Below are 23,429 nucleotides of genomic sequence, written 5' to 3'. Positions count from 1 at the left end.
CCTGCATCCACTTTTTGATGGGATTTTTTTTTTTTCTTGTAAATTTGTTTAATTTCCTTGTGGATTCTGGATATTAGACCTTTGTCTGATGGGTAGATTGTGAAAATTTTCTCCCATTCTGTAGGCTGCCTGTTCACTCTGATGATAGTTTCTTTCGCTGTGCAGAAGCTCTTTAGTTTAATTAGATCCCATTTGTCAATTTTGGCTTTTGTTGCAATTGCTTTAGATGTTTTAGTCATGTAGTCTTTGCCCATGCCTATGTCCTGAAGTCTTCTTCTAGGGTTTTTATGGTTTGGGGTTTTACATTTAAGTCTTTAATCCATCTTGAGTCAATTTTTGTATAAGGCGTAAGGAAGGGGTTCAGTTTCTGTTTTCTGCATATGACTAGCCAGTTTTCCCAGCACCATTTATTAAATAGGCAGTCCTTTCCCCATTGTTTGTTTTTGTCAGGTTTGTCGAAGATCAGATGGTTGTAGATATGTGGTGGTATTTTTAAGGTCTCTGTTAGTTCTTCTTTTCCTTACTAGTTAACAGTATCACAGCTTAACAACCTTACTTATGGCATGATGTAACATGGTTTTCTCATGTCAGAAACTGCTAGACAGTAATAGAACCCAGGCTAATAGCTGATTGGGACTTCAGACTTTTCTTCAATTGCAACAAATTAACCAGAAACACACACACACACACAAACAGATTTAACAGAAGTTCACACAGAGCGGTTCTAATAAATATTGGATTTTTGTTAGCCAAATTACAATTATTCTCTAAACAAGCTAACAACCATTTGAGGAAACTGATTAATTTATCAAATGAGGATGAAAAATAATTTTTAAATGCCTTCTTCAAGGTCATGTTAATTGCTCAATTCAGCATAGTTTCTAAACCATCTCTTGATTTTACATAGTAAAATTGATACAGGAAAATATGATAATTAAAATTCACAGTTAATCTCTAAACTTCAATTTTTATTCTTAAAACTCATTTTCTTTGTAAATCGCTGGCTGAATATATTACTCACTAGAATTCTGTTTTCCATGCCTGTATCCAGAAGCACTTGGTAGCCAATCCACCAGGGTGATCAAAGCCATCCAGTAGGTTAATCTTAGCATTGCTCCTGGTTACACAGCCTTCAAAGCCAGGCTCTAGCCATCCTGGATTTTTCTGAATATAGGGGTGGCCACAGGGGTATCCCACTTGGATCTTTCAGAGAACTTGCTGTAATGAGTGGTGTCGGGCTACAGCTTCCAGATACAGTGCTTTTGAGGTCTGCTGGAGGCTTAGAGCTGGGAACATCCTATTCCCACGCGGCCTCCAGTCAATAACCGGAGGTCATTTCCAACCAGAATGGGACTCCTCAATGAGAAATCTTTGTGCTGGATCTCCTTGATGGGCTGGCCAGGACTTCTTCAGAATTATACTGCAGTCTGAGGCTATTTCTACCCTGTCTTCCTCCTTCCTACTCTCCTTTTATAGGCTTTCCTTGCCTACTCCTGCTCCCTTTTCTGTTATCTTTCACAGGCACTATCCCCAATAAACAGCTGGAATTCCTAAGTCCACCTTGGCATCCACTTCCTGGGTGACCTAAGCTAACACAGTGAGTTAACCGACACTCTTTAATAACTTTTTGCATCATTTATCATAATTGAACACAGTCTAAACGTCCTGCCTGAATTAGCAACTTTGCCCCTTCCCTCCTCCACAGCTTCTTTTGAATGGGTGGGTCTCAGCAGCCATATTCATAACAAATGTCCTTGGACCAAGTGTAGACATTTGATTAAACCTGAGTTAATCATAGATCTTTCTCAAGAATTTAAATTAAGAAATACTGAAACAATGGTTATTTGGTATTGAGAACCAGAGCTATACGTTTACGTTTAGGACTGAGGCCAGAATTCATACCATGGTAACATCAAACCCCATATAATATGTAACTCTGAAGAAACAGAAACTAAAGATCAGTGGTTGCCTGGGGGCTGGAGGAGAGAGCGATGAATAGGCAGGGCACAGAGTTTTTAGGGCAGCGAAAATACTCCGTATGATACTGTAGAAAGGAAGCTAGTCTGCTGCAGTTATGGAAAAAAGAGCAAAGATGAAAATGATAGCATCACCACTTTGGAAGGCGGTTTGGCAGGTTATTACCAAACGAGACATACTCATCATACAAGCCAGCAATCATGCTCTTTGATATTTATCCAAAGAAACTGAAAACTTACATCTATACAAACACCTTCACATCCATGTTTATGACGGCTTTATTCATAATTGCCAAAACTTGAAGCAACCAATACATCCTTCAGTAGGTGAGTGGAAACTAAACTGTGGTACATCCAGACAACAGATTATTCAGCACTAAAAGGAAATAAGCTATTAGGTCATGAAAAGGCATGGTGGAAATGTAAATGCATATTACTAAGTGAAAGAAGCCAATCTGAAAATTCTACCTACCATATGAATCCAATTATGAGACATTCTGGAAAAGGAAAAACTATAAAGATAATAAAAAGATCAGTGGTTGCTGAGGAAGGGGTAGTGGGAGGGAGGAACGAATATGTAGCACAGAAGTTTTTGGGCTGTGAAAATTTTCTGCATGACACTTTAATGGTAGATACATGTCATTATATATTCACCCAAACCCATAGAATGTACAGCACCAAGAGTGAACCCTAATGTAAACTACGGACTCTGGGTCATAATGAAGTGTCAATGCAGGTTCATCAATTGTAACAAATGTTCTACTCTGGTGGGGGATGTTGATAATGAAGAGTATGCATGAGTTGTGGAAGGGGATATATGGGAAATCTCTGTGCTGCTTTCCCAATTTTGCTGTGAACCAAAATGGCACTAAAACACCCTTTAAAACAACAACAGCAACACAAAGAAAATGGCTGCTTGATGACCAAAGCCATCATCCCTTGGTCCTAGATCCCCCAAAGTCTGGCTGCACCCCAGATGATGGGCTCTATGAGGTCCCTCTGTGCTCTTACATTAAATTTCTAATATTAAAGCTAGCTTGAGCCATAAAACAGTTACCAAGACAACTGCTCAAAAGCAGGATTTTCTGCATATTCATCTCAGACTTGAGTCCAGCCAGTTCCTTTCCTGATACTGAGAGGTGACGCCAGCTGAGCTTCTGGGTCCGGTGGGGACTTGGAGAACTTTTGTGTCTAGCTAAAAGATTGTAAATGCACAAATAAGTGCTCTGTGTCTAACTAAAGGATTGTAAACGCATCAATCAGCACTCTGTAAAAATGCACCAATCAGAACTCTGTAAAATGGACCAATCAGCACTCAATAAAATGGACCAATCAGCAGGATGTGGGCAGGGCCAAATAAGGGAATAAAAGCTGGCCACCCGAGCCAGCAGTGGCAACTTGCTCAGGTCCCCTTCCATGCTGTGGAAGCTTTGTTCTTTTGCTGTTAACAATAAATCTTGCTGCTGCTCACTCTTTGGGTCCACACTACCTTTATGAGCTGTAACACTCACCGGGAGGGTCTGTGGCTTCACTCCTGAAGTCAGCAAGACCACAAACCCACCGGGAGGAGGGAAGAACAAACAACTCCAGATGTGCCACCTTTAAGAGCTGTAATACTCACTGCGAAAGTCTGTGGCTTCACTCCTGAAGTGAGCAAGACCACGAACCCACCGGAAGGAAGAAACTCTGGACGTATCTGAACATCTGAAGGAACAAACTCTGGACACACCATCTTTAAGAGCTGTAACACTCACCGTGAGGGTCTGCAGCTTCATTCTTGAAGTCAGCGAGACCAAGAGCCCACTGGAAGGAATACATTCTGGACACAATACCGTTAAAAAATACTGACAGTTACTATAAAACTGTTGTCTTTTTGTTCTTAACCATTTGCTTGCATCATATAGGGTGACATACAGCAACTGGGATAAAGGGGCTTGAAGAGCATAAGGCTAATACTTTTTTTCTTTGCATTTTATTTCTAGTCCACGTTCTTGCAAACCACTAAAATCCAAGGTACTTTGACATCTACTTTTCTAAAATATACCATGCAAGTGGACCAGGTCAACTACACATTTCAATTTAATTCAATAAACATTAACCAAGCACCTGTTACGTGGCTAAGCAGTATGGTACTCCTTATCAAAATGATGACTATAAACATAACCCAATGTGCAGAAGTTTAATAATATCATCCAGTAGAAAAGTCACATGCACATGAAATTTAAAAACACACACACAATATATATAAGGTGTCAAATTTAAGGCAATATTGAATGCAGTTAAGTGCCATGGTAGACAATGCATTTGCTCTAGTTGGGTATCACTGATTACATTTCAGGTCTTTATAAATAAACTAATTATTCTTTGAGTTTAAACAGTTTTGAATGCGTAAGAACTGTCATCTCTCTTGGCCAGTGAACTCTTCCTAGGAAGGTTCTGTGCTTTATTTTGCAACCCCTGAGAACCAAAAAAGGGCTGAAGTTACTTAGTATACATGATTGATTGAGGCTTAGGACAATGAAACAGAAAAATGTTCCAGTGTTCTACAGGTCTTTCTTTTGCTCCTAGGGTATTTAAACTCTTGATTTTGTTATTTTCACATGCAGTGTGAACCAGATACTACAAGTATCAACATTAAAATGTATTTATGAGTATATCAGGCCCAGTGAGGTGGCTCACACCTGCAATCTCAGAAATTTGGGGGGCTGAGGTGGGAGGAATGCCTGTACCCAGGAGTTCGAGACCAACCTAGGCAACACTGTAGACCTCTCTACACAAAATAGTCCACTACAGGTGCCACATGCCTGTAGTCCCAGGTACTCAGCAGGCTGAGGCGGGAGGATTACATGAGTTTAGGAGGTCAAGGCTACAGTGAGACATATTGTGCCACTTGACTAACCTGGGTGACAGAGTGAGACTGTGTCTCAAAAAAACAAAAGAAAAGCAAAAAAAAAGAGAATATCAAATATTTTATTCTAATTGACGTCTGAATTTATAAAAATCATTTTCAGTCATTCAGAATGAAAAAAAGTCAAGTCAAACAGAATATGTAAGTTAAAAGATTCAAAAGATTTACAGTGTATCTGAAATTATTCATTGTCCATTTATTTACAAGTGATTAAAATACATCCTTGACCAATAAGGTTTGAGACTTTAGAATATTAAGTGTTTAGTTATGACCTTGAAACGAATTGGTTTTTCAAAACACAGCAAATAAAAATATTTTAATAAAATGATTGGGCTACTATCCTTTTAAAAGCCACCTTAAGGGCAAACATTATTTGTTTATTTAATCTAATTTTGCAAGGTATTTGCATTCACTGGGAGGTTGTTCCAAATCCTTTAACTTTTACTCAGGGTCCCCATCCTAATACCTTCTATCTTGCAATACCCAGCAGGTGAAATGAGCCTTTAATTATTTTACTGACAAAAATCAGGAAACTCAACAAGCATTCTCCAATATCTGCACCTTTGTCTTATCTAATAGCCTGTTTTTCGATCTCAGAAGAAGATAGGCCTCTTCTGTTTCTCATCCATTCTCCTCTCACCTCTAGGAGCCTGCTGTACCAACCATTCACTCTCTTCTGATGCCTTTCATTTTGCCTTCGAATATTGTATTCCATAAAACAAGTGAACAAATTAAACTTCATAAGACACTTTCCTTTAATACTCTTTTAAACAACTTACCTTCTCTTCTCTACCTTCCCACATTTTTTGACATAAGCAGCTTGTCTCTTGAAGCCTTGCTTCTTTCGAGGCCCTTCTAACCCCGTGCCAACTGGATACAACCAAGGTGTTCCCTGCTGTTCTGAATATGGCAAGGTAGCTGTACCAATGCATGGGCTGGCTGCTACTTTGAAAGCCTTCTGACAGCGTTGCCACTTCTGAGACCTGTGACCCCCAGACACCACTCCTCAAATTGCCTTGTTGCTCTGCTGACTCTTCCAAAGGGCTCCTCACTGTTCTCTCCAAGTTCAGCCCCCTTCATTCTGATGATCGCAGCACAGTCATGGCCCTTAAGCCCAACTAGGATTGGGTTCCTTCATTGCCTAGAAGCTTTTATGCCTCTCTTGTGCCTGCTGCTAAGCTAAAACCTCTCTAGCCAGCCACTTGGGTTATTCACACAATGGCTGTCATCCCTCTGCAACCCCTTTCGACACCCTGCAATCAAGTCAGCCTCAACTCTTTTCCACCCATTTCTTTGGACTTTCCAATCTCCTTGTCTAGAATCTTTCCTTACCTTCAGGAGACGCCAATCAGAATCTACCAGAACTTGAAAGACCAAATCATCGCTACTGTTTTGCTAGCCCAGAGTTTTTGCGTGAAGCTCCAGAAGCTTCTGACAAATGGATATCAGGGCATTTATCCTGGCCTTGGATTCTCTTCCTTCACCAGGCTGTAGGTTCTTTGAAGGAGGTGGCTAGGGAAGCTGATGTAGAAGAATGAACAGAGTCAGAAGGTCTTAGATTCGAATCCCGCTCTTACCGTCTCTGTGGCCACAGGCAGGTTACTTACTGTTTTTAATCATCTGTTTCCCCAAATGGAAGAGTGAACTAACAACATGTCATAGAACTGTGTTGAAAATTCCATGATATAGGAAATAAACATCTGGCATCCAAACATATTTATAAATTTTTTTTTTTTTTTTTTGAGATGGCGTCTCGCTCTGTCACCCAGGTTGGAGTGCAGTGGCCTGATCTTAGTTTTTACTGCAAACTCCGCCTCCCAGGTTCAAACAATTTGACTGTCTCAGCCTGCTGAGTAGCTAGGACTACAGGCGTGCACCAACATGCCTGGCTAGTGTTTGAATTTTTAGTAGAGATGGGGTTTCACCATGTTGCCCAGGCTGGTCTTGAACTCCTGACCTCCACCTGCCTTGGCCAAAGTGCTGGGATTACAGTCGTTAGCCACTGTGCCTGCCCATGTTGTTTTTTTTTTTTCTATATAGTTCAGATTACTCAATTTAGGTTGGAGCTGCATATGGTAACAAAGCATCCTTTTTTCTGTTTTTACTTTTTTTCTTTTGCAGAACAGGCTATATAGAATATAAATGCAAACACTTGAAAATTTCACGTTTATTCTTATTTCTCTCTAGGGAAGCAAAAAAAGAACTGTTAATGCTAATTATTCTTCCTTAAAATGAAGATGGAAGGAGGGAAGGAAAAAGGGAGAGAGAACAGAAGAAAGGGGAGAAGGATTTTGGTGGGGAGGAGGGAGAGAGCTATTTAATGTTTTTATATGAGAGAAATGGAATGTTATTCAACTGGAAACAGAGAAGTGCTTCCAAAACACTGAATTTATAAAGACCAATTCCTCCAGATTTCAAAAATATTACCAACACAGGTCAGCCTGCAAATCAAATACGTGTTTTTCATTTGTTCCCCAAGTCTACCCCTCCAGCTTTCTGAAGTAACCTGCACGTAAATGACTGTAGATGAGCCTTAAGCAACTGCTTGTCTATTTTCTTAACATGGCTTGGCCAGGAGTTGTGAACATTGGCTTGGAAGACCTGGTTTAGCAGTGACCGTCAAAACACCTCACAGCTTTGCACTGGGCATACACTTTGCTGAGTAGGGCAGTAAGCAAACTTGGGCTTTGGCTCCCTGCAGAAAAAAAGTTATCCTACATGTCCACAGTAAAAGGAAGTGGGGAGGTTCTGTTCTTATCAAGTAAGTGAATTTCGCTAAAATGTATCATTTGCTAAGCCTCTCACATTGAAAATAGCAACTATAAATGTGAGAAAAATATCTTAGGTCCTATCTTCTACAGGTTATTGAATCAGTTCCCTTTTGAGGATACTGAAGACATTCCCCAAAAGAAACCTGTATTACTTTTAATCTGCTGTAGAACTTGGCTTTGCATCAGTCATCCCAACAAATTCTAAGAACTTCAAAATGCATTAATCCTTAGTGAACTGGATCTGTGTAACATACTCATTCCGAGTGTTTTGGCAAAGTAGCCCTATGTCACTAGCTTAATTGGTGGCAGGTTATTTTCCAGCTGTCAAATAATCTTTTCCTATTTAGGAGTCAGAAGTAAAAACATTCACTCATAAAGGAATTGAATAACTTGGAACATGAACAACGTAAGTATTTATTTGAAAAACATTTTCCATTTAAGTAAAATGGCAAATTAGCTAGAGTAGCTTCTTACTGCTAATTCTATTTGCACTCACAGTCACTTTTATTCATCATATTCAAAGATATTGCTACCAAAAATGATTTCACAAAGTATTTAGAAAAAAATATATACAGTCTCTCTAATAGAAAGTTAATTAAAACAACAAAGCTAGGCAATACCAAGCTAAGATAGGAAACCAACTGACATGTATAAACACAAATAAATAAATATGTACAAAAGAATCTATGCCAACAATAGACAAAGAAAATCTTTACAATGCAAGTGAATGGTGACAAGAATGGAAAATATCTCAGGATCCTAGACTACGACTCTGACACAATGTAGTTTAAAAAGAGGGAAAAAGAAAAGAAAACATAATGAAAAGAGAGTCTGAATTGATGCTATTCTCAAAGGTAGGCTGAACTAAATTTACGCTACCCAGCTAAATTCCTGACCCTCTGTTCTGATGGGGGCCTAAATGGAGGTGAGAACTGCATATTTAGAACTGACGATAGAATTTGGCTCAATCTTTCAAATCCATTTACAAATGTTTCTCTTGAGCAATTTCTTAATTTTTTTCTCATCTTGTTATTGAAAATTTCTAAAATGGATCTGACATTGTCTAATATGAAAAAAATATTTTTCTGGAGCCATATGAATATGAGTAGAAATCAAAAGCAAAGCCATTTTTGAAGCTATATCTAAATTACTATTGACTAAGCACTTTGGGCAGAAATCTGACTAGTTAGAAAGCTAATTAAAATCTACTATGAATGTCTAAGGTTTTGGGGGAAATGTATATGAATATTCAGTGACTAAGATTCATTTTCATCCATATGTAACCTCTGCCAAAATAAGCAGCCTGTTAATATATGCCTATTGAAAAGGATTTGGCTCAGTGACCTTAGATTTACTATTTTACTTAGAATCTCAGTGACCTTAGATTTACTATTATTTTTTACTGAATACAACCCTCCCCTGTGAAAGCCAAGCTGGGTAATGCTCTTGTCTTCCAGGATGGTGTTGCAGGATGTTGCAAAATGGAACAGTAATAAAAAACCCACTACCTCATTATCTCATCATCTGCTGGAGCCAGGCAAATAGCTTCCTGATTGAAGCTCAGCAAAAGGTGAGAGGTCCCTTGGGTTGCTGTGTAGCCTAAAAGCTCTCCCATGTCTCAGACTGCAAACTACCTGTTTTTCATGCAGAGAGAAAGGCCTCTAGGTTCCAGGTTCTGGACTTTGCCTTTAAGTAGATTGGCTTTGCCAGAATGTCTCCTTTCCTTATCACTGAATGCTGTTGCCTCCCAGAACCTGATACTTCCCACATAACCCAGAGCAAATGTGAAAAAGCACAGCGTGCACTGAGACCGATTTCTAAGAAACTGCATGGACTCCATCATCTAAGAACAATTACAGTGTGGTCCCCTATACATTCATTAGCAAGGAAGCATTTCTCAGAATAGTCTGAGAGTTAGGTAAGCTGTATAACAGTATGCAAGGTTTGTATGCAGCAGCCTGATCCATAAATAATACACCATCTATCTTGCCAGACCTCCTCAGGCTCTTATATACTATAACCAGAGGACTGACACACAAGTAGTTTTTAGACTAGCTATTGCAGACCCAGCTGTTCATAAATTATTTTGATTATTATGACTCACCCATATGTCTCACTTCATATTCCTTGGAACAAAACTCTCAATGGAGAAATACGAGGCTTTCATTTGTGCATTAGGAAATGTCTTAAAGTCTCCAAAGCAAGGACAGAACCAGAGAGTCTCAATTGTGTGTCTCCTAAAAGGAAAATTCCACTGCATACAGCTTGCCTAATGGAAATTCTCCTTCCTCCCACAAGCCTATGGGCTTAATATACAATACAGGGGCAAAAGTAGAGGTGTAAGAGATTCATTCTTAAACAACTCCTGGGAGTCCACAATGATGGAACATCATCAACACTAAACTTAACTCAAATGTATGGGATTAAATTATACTTACTGCTTTGGCCATATGCCTTGAATAGAATAAGTAAAATATTAGAAATTTATATAGCCTCATTAACTAGGTCAACATTTTGGGAAAATTTTCTTAAGCATGTTACGGTTCTGAAGGTGTAATATTTAAAATAATAAAAAAAATCCTTTTTAATCTTTGGGTTAAGGAGTAAACAGTCTTTTCTGCCTGTGGTTGAAATGTCATTGAAAATGAGAACATGGTACTGCATTCACAGGCAGTAACACTGGAATGGGATTTGTGGGCATTCAAAATAGTTACATTTTTTATTGTTGAGAAAGAAGACGCAGAAAATGGGTATATCCAGATATAACGATTAGGTGGAGTAAAATGAGCTCTGTCTAGGGTCTTCCTCAGCATTGCTTCTCCCTTGTCTCTAATTTGAATGTCTCCCCTGCATTATGATTACTCTGATTCAATTATATATTTTAAAAATCATAGCTTCTGTGGCTACTGAGTCATGTTGCTCTTAGTACTGAAGTTTTAGTGATGATGACAACTCTTCCACGGAAGAAATATATTAAAAAGAAAAATTCCAAATTTCACAAAAGCCTTCTTAACAAAATACATTCCTTATATATATGCAGTTACCTAGGTAATAGCACATTTACATCACTAGTTGCAGTTTTCACTGCTTGCAAATCTTCACATTTCTGCAGATTGATTTCTTTATCTTAAAGACATTAAAACTTTGTGCTGTGGCTGAAGGTGTCTGACATGATAATATTTTTATAGAAGTTGTCTGAATGAGCATTGCAATAACCCTTGACTTTATCAATGACCTGATGGACAGGGATGATTGATGTTTGATCTCCATCAGCATGGGCCAGTTTTGACAAGGACTTGTCCATGGAAGCATTGTCTGCAAGAAATGATACAAGAAATTAGGTTCAAGATGAGCTGGTGGCATGCCTACAGGCCACCATACCGTATACTCCGTTTTGCACATTAAAGAAGAACAAAAGAAAATAAAGCTCCAATTCTTTCTTAGATTAGGTAATAGGCAACACTAAACTTCCATGTTTTTCTTCTTCTAAGTATACTCCTGATAGTCACTGAGTGTCAACTTGCCTTCTAGTAATTTGTACTGTGGCTTACCATAAGAAATATTCTTGAATGTAGCAGAGCCAATGAAAAAATAATTGGAAAACCACTTCAAAAAAACATGCACTATGGCTTGAAAGATGTACAAAATTATAAGGAATTAGAATGTGCTGAAATATTTGTGGAAGAAATTACATCTAAGATATGTTTTCAAATAATATAGGAAGGGAAAAATGGGTAGGGGTGTATAACTGGCTATAAATTGATGGTTACAAGGGGATTTATAATAGTATCCCCTCTACTTTTTATATATGTTTGACACTTTTCATAATAAAAACTTTTATAAAATTAAATCTAAAGGATTTTGGAGAATAAAAGCAAATGAAAATATGAAAGGCTACTTTGAATGTATTTTCCCAAGGTTTTTAGTTGGATAAACGACTGGAATATAGCCAAAAGGGTATTTCTTATGAATTTTTTTTTAATTATAGCAATCAAAGTTATTACTAGAAATATTTTAACAGAAAATGATTTATTTATATTAATTACCTTGTAGTTTCAGAATGATATTATTGCTAACAGCACTAATATTATAGCAACTGATAGTAATAAAGGACTGCTAAATAATTTTTTCTAAAATTTTCAGTATCATATATTTAAATGTTATTTCCCTATATACAAAAGCTTTCTAAAATTGGCTCAGATAGTGCTCTGAAACCCACTTATGCTCTATTATCTATAAACACGTATGGTTTCCTTCATGTATCCTACAAATATCTTTTAGGTACCTCCCCCTCCAAATACACTTTAGGGAAAAATTCTACCCTCAAATTAACCGAATTATAGAAATCTTACACTGATAAAGAAGATACGAACTTTTATAAAGTATTCAGTTTCCTATGTACTTCTCTATACATTGTGGAAGAGGCAAAAACTCTATCCTGAAAAACTTTTAGAAATCATGCCTCCAAAATTGGAATCTTCACTCCAATGCTTTTTACATTTTGAGTATGCCGGACTCAGTATGTGACAAAACATTTAAAATCCATCAATAATTGGTAAAAGCCATCATCATCATGATGTCTGTTGTCTTTGGAAACTATTCAAATTGCTCAACTATCATCTTGTGTTGAAGCCGACACTAAATACAATGAGGGCTAAAAAGGGAAATGGGATACTCAACCCACACTAAAGGATGCCAGAGAGAAGAATAGATGGTTCATGGAGAGAACGAGCAAACTGAAGCATGGTGGAACAACTGAAGCATTTTCCAATGTTGGCAAGGAAAAGGCTCAAGGAGTCATGACAAAAGGCCCCTCCCCGTTAGGCTCTCAGCAAGCTGATTGATTCTGAGCTCCCTTTCAGTTCATATATTCACTAGCCATTGGTTTTCTGGTGGGGATTTTCCTATTGACTTATATATCAATAATGAATAATTAGTGCTTGGTGTTTTTAGAAAACCACATATCCTCGGAGAGATATCAAGGATATAGTCACTCTGCTTCCTCTGTAACTTCCAGTGGCATGTACTTTTAGAGATTTTGAACAGCTTCATTTCAACAATATGATCCAATTTAGTGGGTCTTCGCAGTTTAACAAAGCAAAATTCTGAATGAGGGCTGTATTTTTATATATGCTATTTACAGTCTTCTGTTTAGATATTACATTATGGGTAATAAAGACTTTGATTATAGTTGCAAGTCTGAAAACCAGGGGCTAGGGATATGAACTATTATTTGACCTATGCTGAAATTTCAAGCAGATAACAATTCTCACAAAGCAGGCTTGGAATTCACAATTTCACTTATATGACTTCTATGAATGTACCATGACATATCCAGAAATCCATATGAGCAGTGGAAAAATAAAGCATTTCATGTCCTTCTACAACAAATCTTTTCTCAAGTACTGCTTTCTGTCATTATTTTACATAATATGTGATCCACTCACTCCAGACCATGGTACATTTCCTAGAAGGAGCAGCTTGCAGATACCCCATGCAGAGAAGAGCCAGCACAGCACACACTATCATTCAAAATTTCAGAAATTCCAGCTCAATGCAGGAATGTCATTGTGCTAGCTGAAAAGAACAAGCCATTTTGCTGATGCAGCAAGAATCTTAGCTTAATCCATGCACATATTCTCTTACTACCTTGCAAAAAATTCATGCATTCAAAAAAGTAACGGAAGTTTACCTGAGTGATCCACTTTTGTTGAAGGAATGCTCATAGGAGACATTATCTATACCATAAACATATGAATATCTAGATCAATTCCAAGAAATGAACCAACTAGATATCCATGATGATATGCAATGACGTTTTGCATACCCTGAGTGATCCCCAGGATGCTAACTGTCCCACTGAGAACTGCCTGGGTAGCCAAAGCCTATGTGAAGTCAGTTGACTGTAAACCAGGATTTATTATACCATTGAAGTAATGCCATATAACTGACTATATTCCCATCCTAGTTGACAAGAACCCATTTAGCCCCAAGAGTTTTTTAATAAGGGAAACAAGAACATTAATGCGTTCTTTGAAAAACAAAACAAAAGGCTAAGTGTGGTGGCTCACGTCTGTAATCCCAGGACTCTGGGAGGCTGAAGCAGGAAAATTCCTTGAGCCCAGGAGTTTGAGACTAGCCTGGGCAAGATGATGAAGCCTCATCTCTACAAAAATACAAAAATTAGACTGGTGTGGCGGTGCACACCTGTAGTCCCAGCTACTCGGGAGGCTAAGGTAGGATTGCTTGAACCCAGGAGGTAGAGGCTGCAGTAAGCCTCTACCATGAGTGTGCCCTTGCACTCCAGCCTGGTAAAAAGAGCGAGACTCTGTGTCAAAATAAATAAATAAATAAAATATAATAAAATAATAGATGAAATAAAACAAAATGAAGAACACACAATATTTTAAAACAGTAAAGTCTGCCTTTGGACCTCTATCTCTGCATTTCCTCTTTTATCTTCTAATCTGTTTTCCCCTGAATCCTATAGCCCTTTCTATCCTTAATATTTCCAAAATGCCTCATGTTCCAAATTGACTGCCTTGTTATCTTCTTTCCTCTTTTAAGAGTGGCATTTCTTCAGGCCAGCTATTTTCAGCTGTTTAAGAGGAAAGCAATTCAATTGGTTTAATTCCTATTCATTAATAACTGATAAGGCATTAAGTGTTTGTATTTTAGAAGGGGAGGCAAAATGAGTATCAAATTTTAAGTTTGGTTAAATAAAGTGAAAAAAATAATTCATTATAAGCAAAAATATTTTGTGCCAAGGAACCACAAAATAAGTAGAATAATCTATCTTAGGCTATACACCTGTCATCAATTTCTTTACACAGGTATTCTTAAGCAGAGGTGCACAGACTTCTTTAATTTTATGCAAAATTGTGAATATGATTCAAAGTCTGTACCTTTTTTTCTGGAAGAGAATCAAGAGCCTTCATTCAATTCCCCCCAAAATGTCCTAGACTTCAAGAAGCTTTAAGAACTGCTGTTCTAAGCTGCTCCAAGTTCTTGGATTTTTAATTAATTTTGGAATTAAAAAACTCTCTAAACACTCAAAACTTTTTCCATAGCACTATCATGAATCCCAGGCAGTGGCCACTCCAGTGGCAAGACATAGAAGACGGTGCAAACAGGGACATGTATAAGGATTCAAATGTACACCAGGGTTATCTGTAATTGAAGTATTTGCAATATGAATAATTACAGACACATCACACACCTTACTCGCTATTTGCAAAAAGCCAAGTATTAATCTTCTTTGTGCCATTCACCTCTGCTCATGTTTAATAGCTAAACAAATTAAAAATTAAAAAGTTATTTCCATTATCCTTTTAGAATCATCTTTAATTAGGAAAGTGCTTTGTTTTAAATGTTGGCAGCTGTCTGCCGGGGTTTAATTTAAAATTAGCAATTCTATTATTTCCCTTTGCAAATATGAAAAGGTTACATATTTTCACATCATTCACTATCAAGTGCTGCAAAATATTACTATTTTTTTGAGATGGGGTCTTGCTATGTTGCCCAGGCTGTGGTACAGTGGCTCAATCATATCTCACTGCAGCCTGAACTCCAGGGCACGAGCAATCCCGCCATCTCAGCCTCCAGAGCAGCTGGGACTCCAGGCATGTGTCATCGCACCTGGCTTAAAATATTCTTTATTTTCATGGCGTCGTCAGGATTTTTCACATACATGTTCAGTGTCAGAATGTGCAGCAATTGTAAATATCGTGAAAAAACAGGATATTATGAAAGACAGTGTTTCTTATAGCCCTATATCACTTTCTAAATATTATGTTCTTTCATATGTAATCAGTGATTTAAAGGGCAGTCATCAATAACATTTGCAATGGTTAAAGAATTAAGTCTTAAATAAAATATACATCCTAGATATTGTTTCTTCCTGTTCTCATGACAACTTGTCCAGTAATTATCATACTATGCTGAAATAATCTGTAATTCAACTTTTAATTTTAAAAATATATAACTTTTTAAACAAAATATCATAATTGTTAAAGCTAATCAAGTTTTTGAATTAAATGATGAAGTTACAATAATATACAGAGTGAATTATTATGGTTATATAGCTAGAGTTTGCGTTACAAAATGTTTAAAAGGACAAAATATTCAAAATATTCATAAAGGTGTTGGATAACGTCTTCGAATGGATTTTTATTTTCATAAATCTAAAAGATGCACCCTCTTAGGCACTGTGATTTATCAATCTTTATGATATGCCAATGTTTGCAATGAAAATGTGATGAGAACTAAACTTGAGGACATCTTTAGACTCACCTGTGTGGCTATTCCTTTTGAAATAGGTGGTAGAGCTGGATTTAGATTTGGATGTAAGATAGGTTGAGCTGGAACCAATGGAGCTTGAAGACAAAGATTTTCCTAGATTATCAGAACTTTTCTTGATGATATTGGTAGCTGTCTTACTCCAATCTGAAAAAAAAATGACATCACCCTATCAATCTGCTTTACAGGGAATATGAACTGCTCTGAAAAAATCATCACTGCATTATTTATCTGGAGCATCTGATTTTCTGATATGCTGGCAATGGCTCAGAGAAGAGACTGACATGTAAACAATAAGAGGAAATTGATAATTTCTTACTTTGACCTTGTATATGTACTATTTAAAGTCTCACTTTCAGTATCCCAAGGATGAGAAGTAACCACTGACGGTAAAAAGTAAAACAAAGAAAGATAAAGAAAAGAAAACAGACAAAGTAGGTTTTTTTCTTTTTTTTTTTCTTTAATACTGAGAAAAATCTCTTTGCCTAATAATGTAATTGGGGATCTAGAAAATGTGGAAAGGTGAGTCTGGTATAGTGGAACCTCTGGGTATATGGGTTGTTACATTAGACATCAAACTTTGGGCAACTCATTTAACTTGTATGGAATTCATGCTTCTCCTCTGCAGAATAGAAGGGTTGAGCCCAAAGTTCTCTGATCTCTCCCAGCCCTGATATTCTACAATTCCAACTAGGCATCTTCACATGCTCCACTTCAATAGCTTGCTACCACTGGGACTGGGTTGCTCTGACAATGAAAGACTGAATGACAAACTTTCCCATCTATTCGTAGATGTAAAATTTAATCAACAACTCTTTACCTGAGTTATCTGCTAACCGAAATCTACCACAGCAGAGATGCCGCCGCCACTGTTTCTGAACATTCTCCTTCATAGCACAGTGGAAGATGAATATAAATAAGCCTGTGACAAAAGAAAATATAAATATTTAAGCCAACTGACACATCTTTAAAGAGAAATCTTATAAAACACATGGATTCATTTTAATTTTAAATTTTTTACATCAAAGTCACTAAGAAACAAAGATCTTAAGGAAATGAATCTTGCAGTATGTAGCAGACACTTTAATCCTTTAGAAGGGAACACAAAGGCTCTGACAAAACTAGAATAACCACAGGGATCTGATTCTGTCTTTGCCTGTTCTGTTCAGCATTCATTATGACTTAACCTAAAAGCCAAGCTGAAATAAGCAACATTCAATTCTAGAAGTATTTAGTATTTCCCATATATTTGTCCTAAAATTATGCTAAAACTTTCCATACATATTTTAACAAAAGAGAAAATGGAAAACACACATAAGCTCATCATCTGTTTCAATTTGTGTATTCTGAGCTATTTTACATATGTATATTATAGTTATATTCATAGTATATTAGCTTGGGCCATAGAAAAGTAGTCTTTTTGCAGGTGAAACATGGCACCAAATCAGCAAAATCATGTGGCTCCACCTGGCCTACTTTAGCTTTTCAAGATTTTAACACAGAAATATTTCCATAATGAGAAATAGTCTTTATATTTATAGTCACTCCTTGTGCTTATCAAAATCTGTGTCATTTGTATCTTAGAAGCCAATCCCTTTTAACTTTTCAGGGCATTTGCTTCTGCGTTTTAACCCTCTCCTTGAGGTGTCATCAATCTTTCTCTTGATTCCTCTATACTTGATTATGGCCATTAACTTACAAGCATACTGTTAAAACACTTTTTTTAACAACAAACAAAAAGTTCCTCCCTTAACCTCTGATTTTCTTCCAGCTTCAATCTCTTTATTCCTTTTCCCAATAAAGCTTCTTGTAATGGTTAACTTTTGCTGCCTCCACTTTTTCTGACACCTTATCTTTTCCGCCCAGTCCAAACAGATTGCTATCCACATCCATGACCCTACTATGACCACTCTTGTAAGAATGATGGCGACTCCAATATTGCTAAGTTTCCCATGACCACTTTACTAGACTTCTCGGCAGCACTCAACACAATCAAACAGCCCTTCGCTCTCGAGGTCATTTTCTCCCAGTTTTCTTCCTAATTTGCTGGGGATTCCTTCTTGGTCTCTTTAGTAGATTCTTCTGCTTTACTCTAAAAAGGTTTACATGTCCATGACTTGGTCCCGGGTTTCCATCTCTTCTATGGTTACACTGCCACTTTGGGTACCAACACTTCTAAAATATAAGCACCACATACTGATTTTTATATTTGGTTCTGCCCCTTTCTCTCCCCTACCCCCCACCAGGATTCCAACACATATTGCTCATAGGACATCTTCATTGGGCTGTATCTCCCCTTGGCAGCATCTCACATCCCAGATGTTCTGAACAGAAGTCCTTGCAATCATGACCCTCAAACACACACACATCCCTTTAATTCTCAATGTGTCCAGCTCATTCCAGCCCAATACCATGCTGAACGCTCTTCTCCCATATCTTTCCATAACACATTCCTACCTGTCATTCTGGTCTCAGACCAACTGTTAACTCCTCAGAGAGGCCCTCAGCAACCGTTATTATTATTTTTTTTTTATTTTAACCTTTAGTCACTCCCTCTCACATACCTTTTTTTCACAGCACTCCTCAGTATCTGACATTCTTGTATTCCTCATTTATTCATTTATTCCTTTGCTTGATTGTCTCTTACTAGCAGATAATAAGCTCCAAGAGAACAGGGATATTTGTGTATTCAATGCTATGCTGGCTGTTTCAAGAATTATGCAGGAACTTGATGAATATTTATTGATGGAATGAATGGTAACCAAGATCAATCAATCGTGTAGTCTACACGAGTTAATTGAATGCTTACATATATACTCTAATGTGTTAAATGTGTTTGGAGATGCGGAGGTTAAAAATAGGAGTGAGCGGTCAAATTAAGAGGTAATAGTAATGAAATGAAAACACATTTAAGGAAAAAGTTTCTGAAAAGCATGCAAATAAGTTGCTGAGGTTGTGTCCCAGTAAAATATTAAGCAGTATATCTACATAAGGGAGGGCTTTTTAGGGGATCTAGGGCTTGAACTGAACCTTTTCAGTAGGGAAGTGAGGGAAGTTTCCAGGAAGGGTAATTGATTCAGTGACAATTTATTAAGCACTGCTAACTAAGCAGGAGGCACTGTGTTTTAGGAGTTGGAGATTCAACAGTGAACAAGGTAGACAATCCTTGTATTCATGGAACAAAGGGTCTAGTATGGAATGGCATAGATGTAAAACTTATGACAGTCCTTTTAAGGGATCATTAAAACTTATATGTTCCTTTTGAATATGGAGTATTCATCAAGAAAACTACATTGCAGCTTGTACAATGGAAAAAGTGCAAAAAAGTCTTAACAGTACTCTCCTTAGATGTGCATAAATTTGCAAAATATGTCTAAGGTTATGCTTACATGTTTTATTTTTTAATACGAAGATTCAAAGTGGCCCTTAGTTTTCAGAATAAATTACATTATTAGCAAATGTTATTATAGAAAAGGGGCTTAATTTCTACATGATGGGTCCTGATCACAGTAAAATGACTAGGCTGATTCTCCTCTAGGTTTAGCTTGTTGTTTGGTGATTAGCAACTGAGCACAAGCCCTGATACTTAATAGGTGCTGTCTATAAAATCCTATATAAATTACTGAAGAATAATTACATATTTTGACTTGCAGAAAAATGCCACTATGAAAGTACCGACTATATTTGGTCATTGATTTCAAGTAGATGACCAGCCCATAAAAAAATTCTTCGGGGCCTGATGCGGTGGCTCACACCTGCAATCCCAACACTTTGGGAGGCTGAGGCAGGTGGATCACGAGGTCAGGAGCTGACCAGCCTGGCCAACATAGTGAAACCCCGTCTCTACTAAAAACACACAAAATTAGCCAGGTGTGGTGGTTGGCACCTGTAATCCCAGCTACTCAGTAGGCTGCGGCAGGAGAATTGCTTGAACTCAGGAGGTGGAGGTTGCAGTGAGCCAAGATTGCACCATTCCACTCCAGCCTGGGTGACAGTGCAAAACTCCATCTCAAAAAAGAAAAAAAATTTCTGGGAAATTCAAATACGTTGATCTCTGAGAGGTATGAATAAGGCATGCAATGACCTAAGTAATAGTGCATTGTATTTATTATTACTGTTATGCCATTTGATATTAATATATGGTTATATATATTTATATAAATAAAATATGATTTTATTATATAATTTATTACTAATACTTTATTGGTAATGAAGTAATTTGTAAAGGATATAAATCCTAATGATCTATTTCTTTGAAATGTTATATCAGATAGGGTAGAGAAGTTTTTTTTTTTTTTAAGAGACAGATTCTTGCTCTGTTGCCCAGGCTAGATGGAGTACAGTGGTGCAACTGTAGCTCACTGCGGCCTTGAACTCCTGGGCTCAAGCAATCCTCCTGCCTCAGCTTCTTATGTAGCTAGGACAACAGGCATGTGCCACCACATCTAACTAATGTTTTGTAGAGATGGGGGTCTCACTATGTTGCCCAAGCTGATCTAGAACTCCTGGCCTCAAACGATTCTCCTGCCTCAGCCTCCCAAAGCACTGGGATTACAGGCATGAGCCATCGTGACTGGCTGGGAAGTTCTAATTTAACAAAAGAAAAGCGCTAATAAATATCAATCAATTTCAATTATTTAGAAAGCAAACAAGCACCTTGTGAAGGTCCCTGTTCTCCAGGTTGGGGAGGAAGAGTTGGAGAAGGCACTGGCTGCACACTGTCCTGGCCTGTGCTAGGGCATTACAAATCTCAGAGTAAGGAAAGATTTTCTTCTATACTCAGAATCCCTCAGAGCAGGCTTTGCAGGCTGATCCTCCTTCCCAAGAAGTAGGGAATAGATATCATTCGGTCAGGATTTCATCCTCACACTCTACATGACTAAATCTCATTGCTTTTCAAAGCCTTTCTATACCTACCACATTCCCTAATCAGGTTGCCAATAGAGTCAATCCTTTCAATAAGCAAACACACTTTGTACTACCAGCACTTTGAATAAGCAAAAGTGTATAAATAATTTGAATTGGTTACTAGATTCTTTTAAGTTTTGAAGAGAGGGTGGCAGTTACAGAGCAGAGTGGACTGAAGGAAGCCTGAGGTAAGGTAAATAGAGGCTACAGATGACGGAGGCTGCAGCTCTAGAGAAGGAAGTCCACATTGTCTCAGCTTACTCTATTTTCCTTTAACGGGGTCAGAATTTCCAGAATTTGTTCTTGGAGGTATTTTTGTCACACAGCTAGAAATACTGTGTATTCTTAAACAATTGTTTAACAGAGTCACATTTTGAGCTGGAGGGGAATATAAACTTCAATGAAGGTCTTTTGTTCCTAGGCATTAATCCAGGTATTATTCATTAGAGGGCCTCACATTTAGCAAATGATTTTTAGTTCTGGGTAGAAGGAAAAATTCCTGAATGTTGCTTCCCTTAATACTCTATTATTCTTTTGTAACACTTATTAGTTTTTCTGTATGCTATATATCCTGGAAAAAACAGTCAGAGGTTGTGTCTGATGTTTTGAGGACATCAGAAAAGAACCAGGTCACAGATTCAGTTTCTTAGCCTTGTTGGGGTAGTAAAAGGTGAATTGAGAATCAAATGCTAATCAGTCAGAGAGGATAAAGTTAAAGATAAGACTGACTTAATAAAACAATTTTTTAGATTGTATAGTGCTGCCCTATATCATAATTATATAACATTAAATGACATTGTCTATTTTTAAGTAACCATTGTGGTCTGTAAATATACAGGCACTCAATAATTTTTGGAAACACTGGAGAGGAGAAGTCATTTAAATGTTCTACCTTCCACTATGAATTGTGATGCTATGGAACAAAATTACATAATAAGTGTAACAAATTAGAATTCTTAGGAATGAATATATTTTAAATTTTAAGGTATTGTATTTATAATATATATGGTGAAACCTATAATCTTGAGATACATTTCTATTTTAAATAAGAATAGGATTCTCATAATAGGTTATTTTACTATTTGTTGTAACTAGCCCTTTTCCCATGAATTTAAGTTAGTCTGGCAATAAACATTATACCAAAATTCCTCCAGGACAAAATATCCCTTTCAGAGTTCAGTAGTGGGCAGTGTGGCAGGCATCTGGATCTGTAACAGTGCACACAAGCAATATGGAAAGAAATTCTGAACACTTCAGGAAGGAGTAGTAGAAAATGAAGCCAGAGAGGCAAGGGCACCTGGAGGCTAATGTGAGAAAACATGGCTATTCCCTCTTAAATTCTGAGGTTGAGGGTTTTTTTATTTTGTTTTTGTTTTTCCTCCATCTACTTACAGATCTCAGTGTCAGAAGCAGGACTAAAATCACAAACTTTAATAGAGTTCTATGTTGACAACCAAGAAAATCTGTTTGATTTCTCATTCCAGTCTCTGCTTCTTTCTTTTGTTTCGAGATGGAATCTGGCTCTGTTGCTCAGGCTGGAGTGCAATGGTGCGATCTCGGCTCACTGCAACCTCTGCCTCCTGGGTTCAAGCAATTCTCCTACCTCAATCTCCTGAGTAGCTGGGATTACAGGCACATGCCACCACCCCTGGCTAATTTTTGTATTTTTAGTAGAGGTGGGGCTTCACCATGTTTGCCAGGCTGGTCTCAAACTCCTGAGCTTGTGATCTGCTCACCTCAGCCTCCCAAAGTGCTGAGATTACATGCATGAGCCACCGCATCTGGCCTCTTTCTATCATTTTTTTCCCTTTGCTAATCTTCATACCACCTAGGAAGAATATGCTCTTTCAGCTTTCTGGAAAGAGCATTAAGATGTGACCGGGACCAGGATAATCAGGTTTTACTCTTCATAGTACTTGAAGCTTTATTTAACATTGCCCATAAAAGGTAGAAATAAAATGGCCCAAAAGATTGAATGCAGAGTTAAAGCTTTTACATCATCCTGAAAAGCTAGTGCCAGTTTCAAGAAACCTTCATATATCACAAAAGGGAGCTCATGATAGACCTTTTTTGGTGCATTTTAGCCTGGAAAACTACCACTCTGGAGAATCCAAGCCAAAATTCCTTAGAATTAAGTTTCTTCAGCTTGATAACTGCCTTGATTCTTTGAGAATCCATTCCATGCTAGCACAATAAGGAAAAAAACCTTCACGCTTGTTAAATGAGCAGATTCCTAATCAGCTCCCTAAACTTTCATCCCATCCTTAGTCCTGCCTTCATTTCACTTCCATCTTTCACTAACCAGAGGTATATGCTTAGCTTTAAAAAAAAACTGTAATTATGATTTGAAAATGTTTTAATTCTCAGTAAAATTTGTAATTTCCTCATTTAAAATAAATCACATTTTAATTGTAATGGAGAAAGGGTGTTGCAAGTAACACACAAGTGCTGAAAGTGGGCCTATGGGGTTTGTTAGGATAGAAAATGTATCAAATGCCAACTTGTCTAATACTCCTAGAGAAAGACTCTTATGGGCCAAGGCTGGTTCAGCAAATATAGTGAAGGAAG

At 37.6% G+C, this 23,429-nt stretch overlaps 1 protein-coding gene across 7 annotated transcripts in view; it reads right to left on the bottom strand.

The window, feature by feature from the left end:
- Positions 1-8,041: 8,041 nt before the first annotated feature.
- The window catches only part of ADGRG6 (adhesion G protein-coupled receptor G6), a 142,897-nt gene continuing 127,509 nt past the window's right edge, over positions 8,042-23,429 (bottom strand). For 5 of the 7 annotated variants that reach the window (XM_063622842.1, XM_055265808.2, XM_063622841.1 and 2 more), the window contains 3 exons: positions 16,774-16,875; positions 15,948-16,100; positions 8,042-10,970 (listed from right to left, as the gene is read on the bottom strand). In XM_063622842.1, coding sequence (XP_063478912.1) covers positions 10,792-10,970; positions 15,948-16,100; positions 16,774-16,875 — 434 coding nt within the window. In that variant the 3' untranslated portion in view covers positions 8,042-10,791. Of the gene's footprint in view, positions 10,971-13,347; positions 13,394-15,947; positions 16,101-16,773; positions 16,876-23,429 lie in introns of all 7 variants that reach the window. The other 2 variants (XM_055265824.2, XM_055265832.2) reach the window with 1 other exon arrangement.

The sequence above is a fragment of the Symphalangus syndactylus genome, chromosome 2 (assembly GCF_028878055.3).
Source record: "Symphalangus syndactylus isolate Jambi chromosome 2, NHGRI_mSymSyn1-v2.1_pri, whole genome shotgun sequence".
In the NCBI taxonomy this organism is placed as follows: Eukaryota; Metazoa; Chordata; class Mammalia; order Primates; family Hylobatidae; genus Symphalangus; species Symphalangus syndactylus.
Note: the sequence above shows the minus strand (reverse complement) of the source record. Positions and strands in the feature narration are given on the sequence as shown.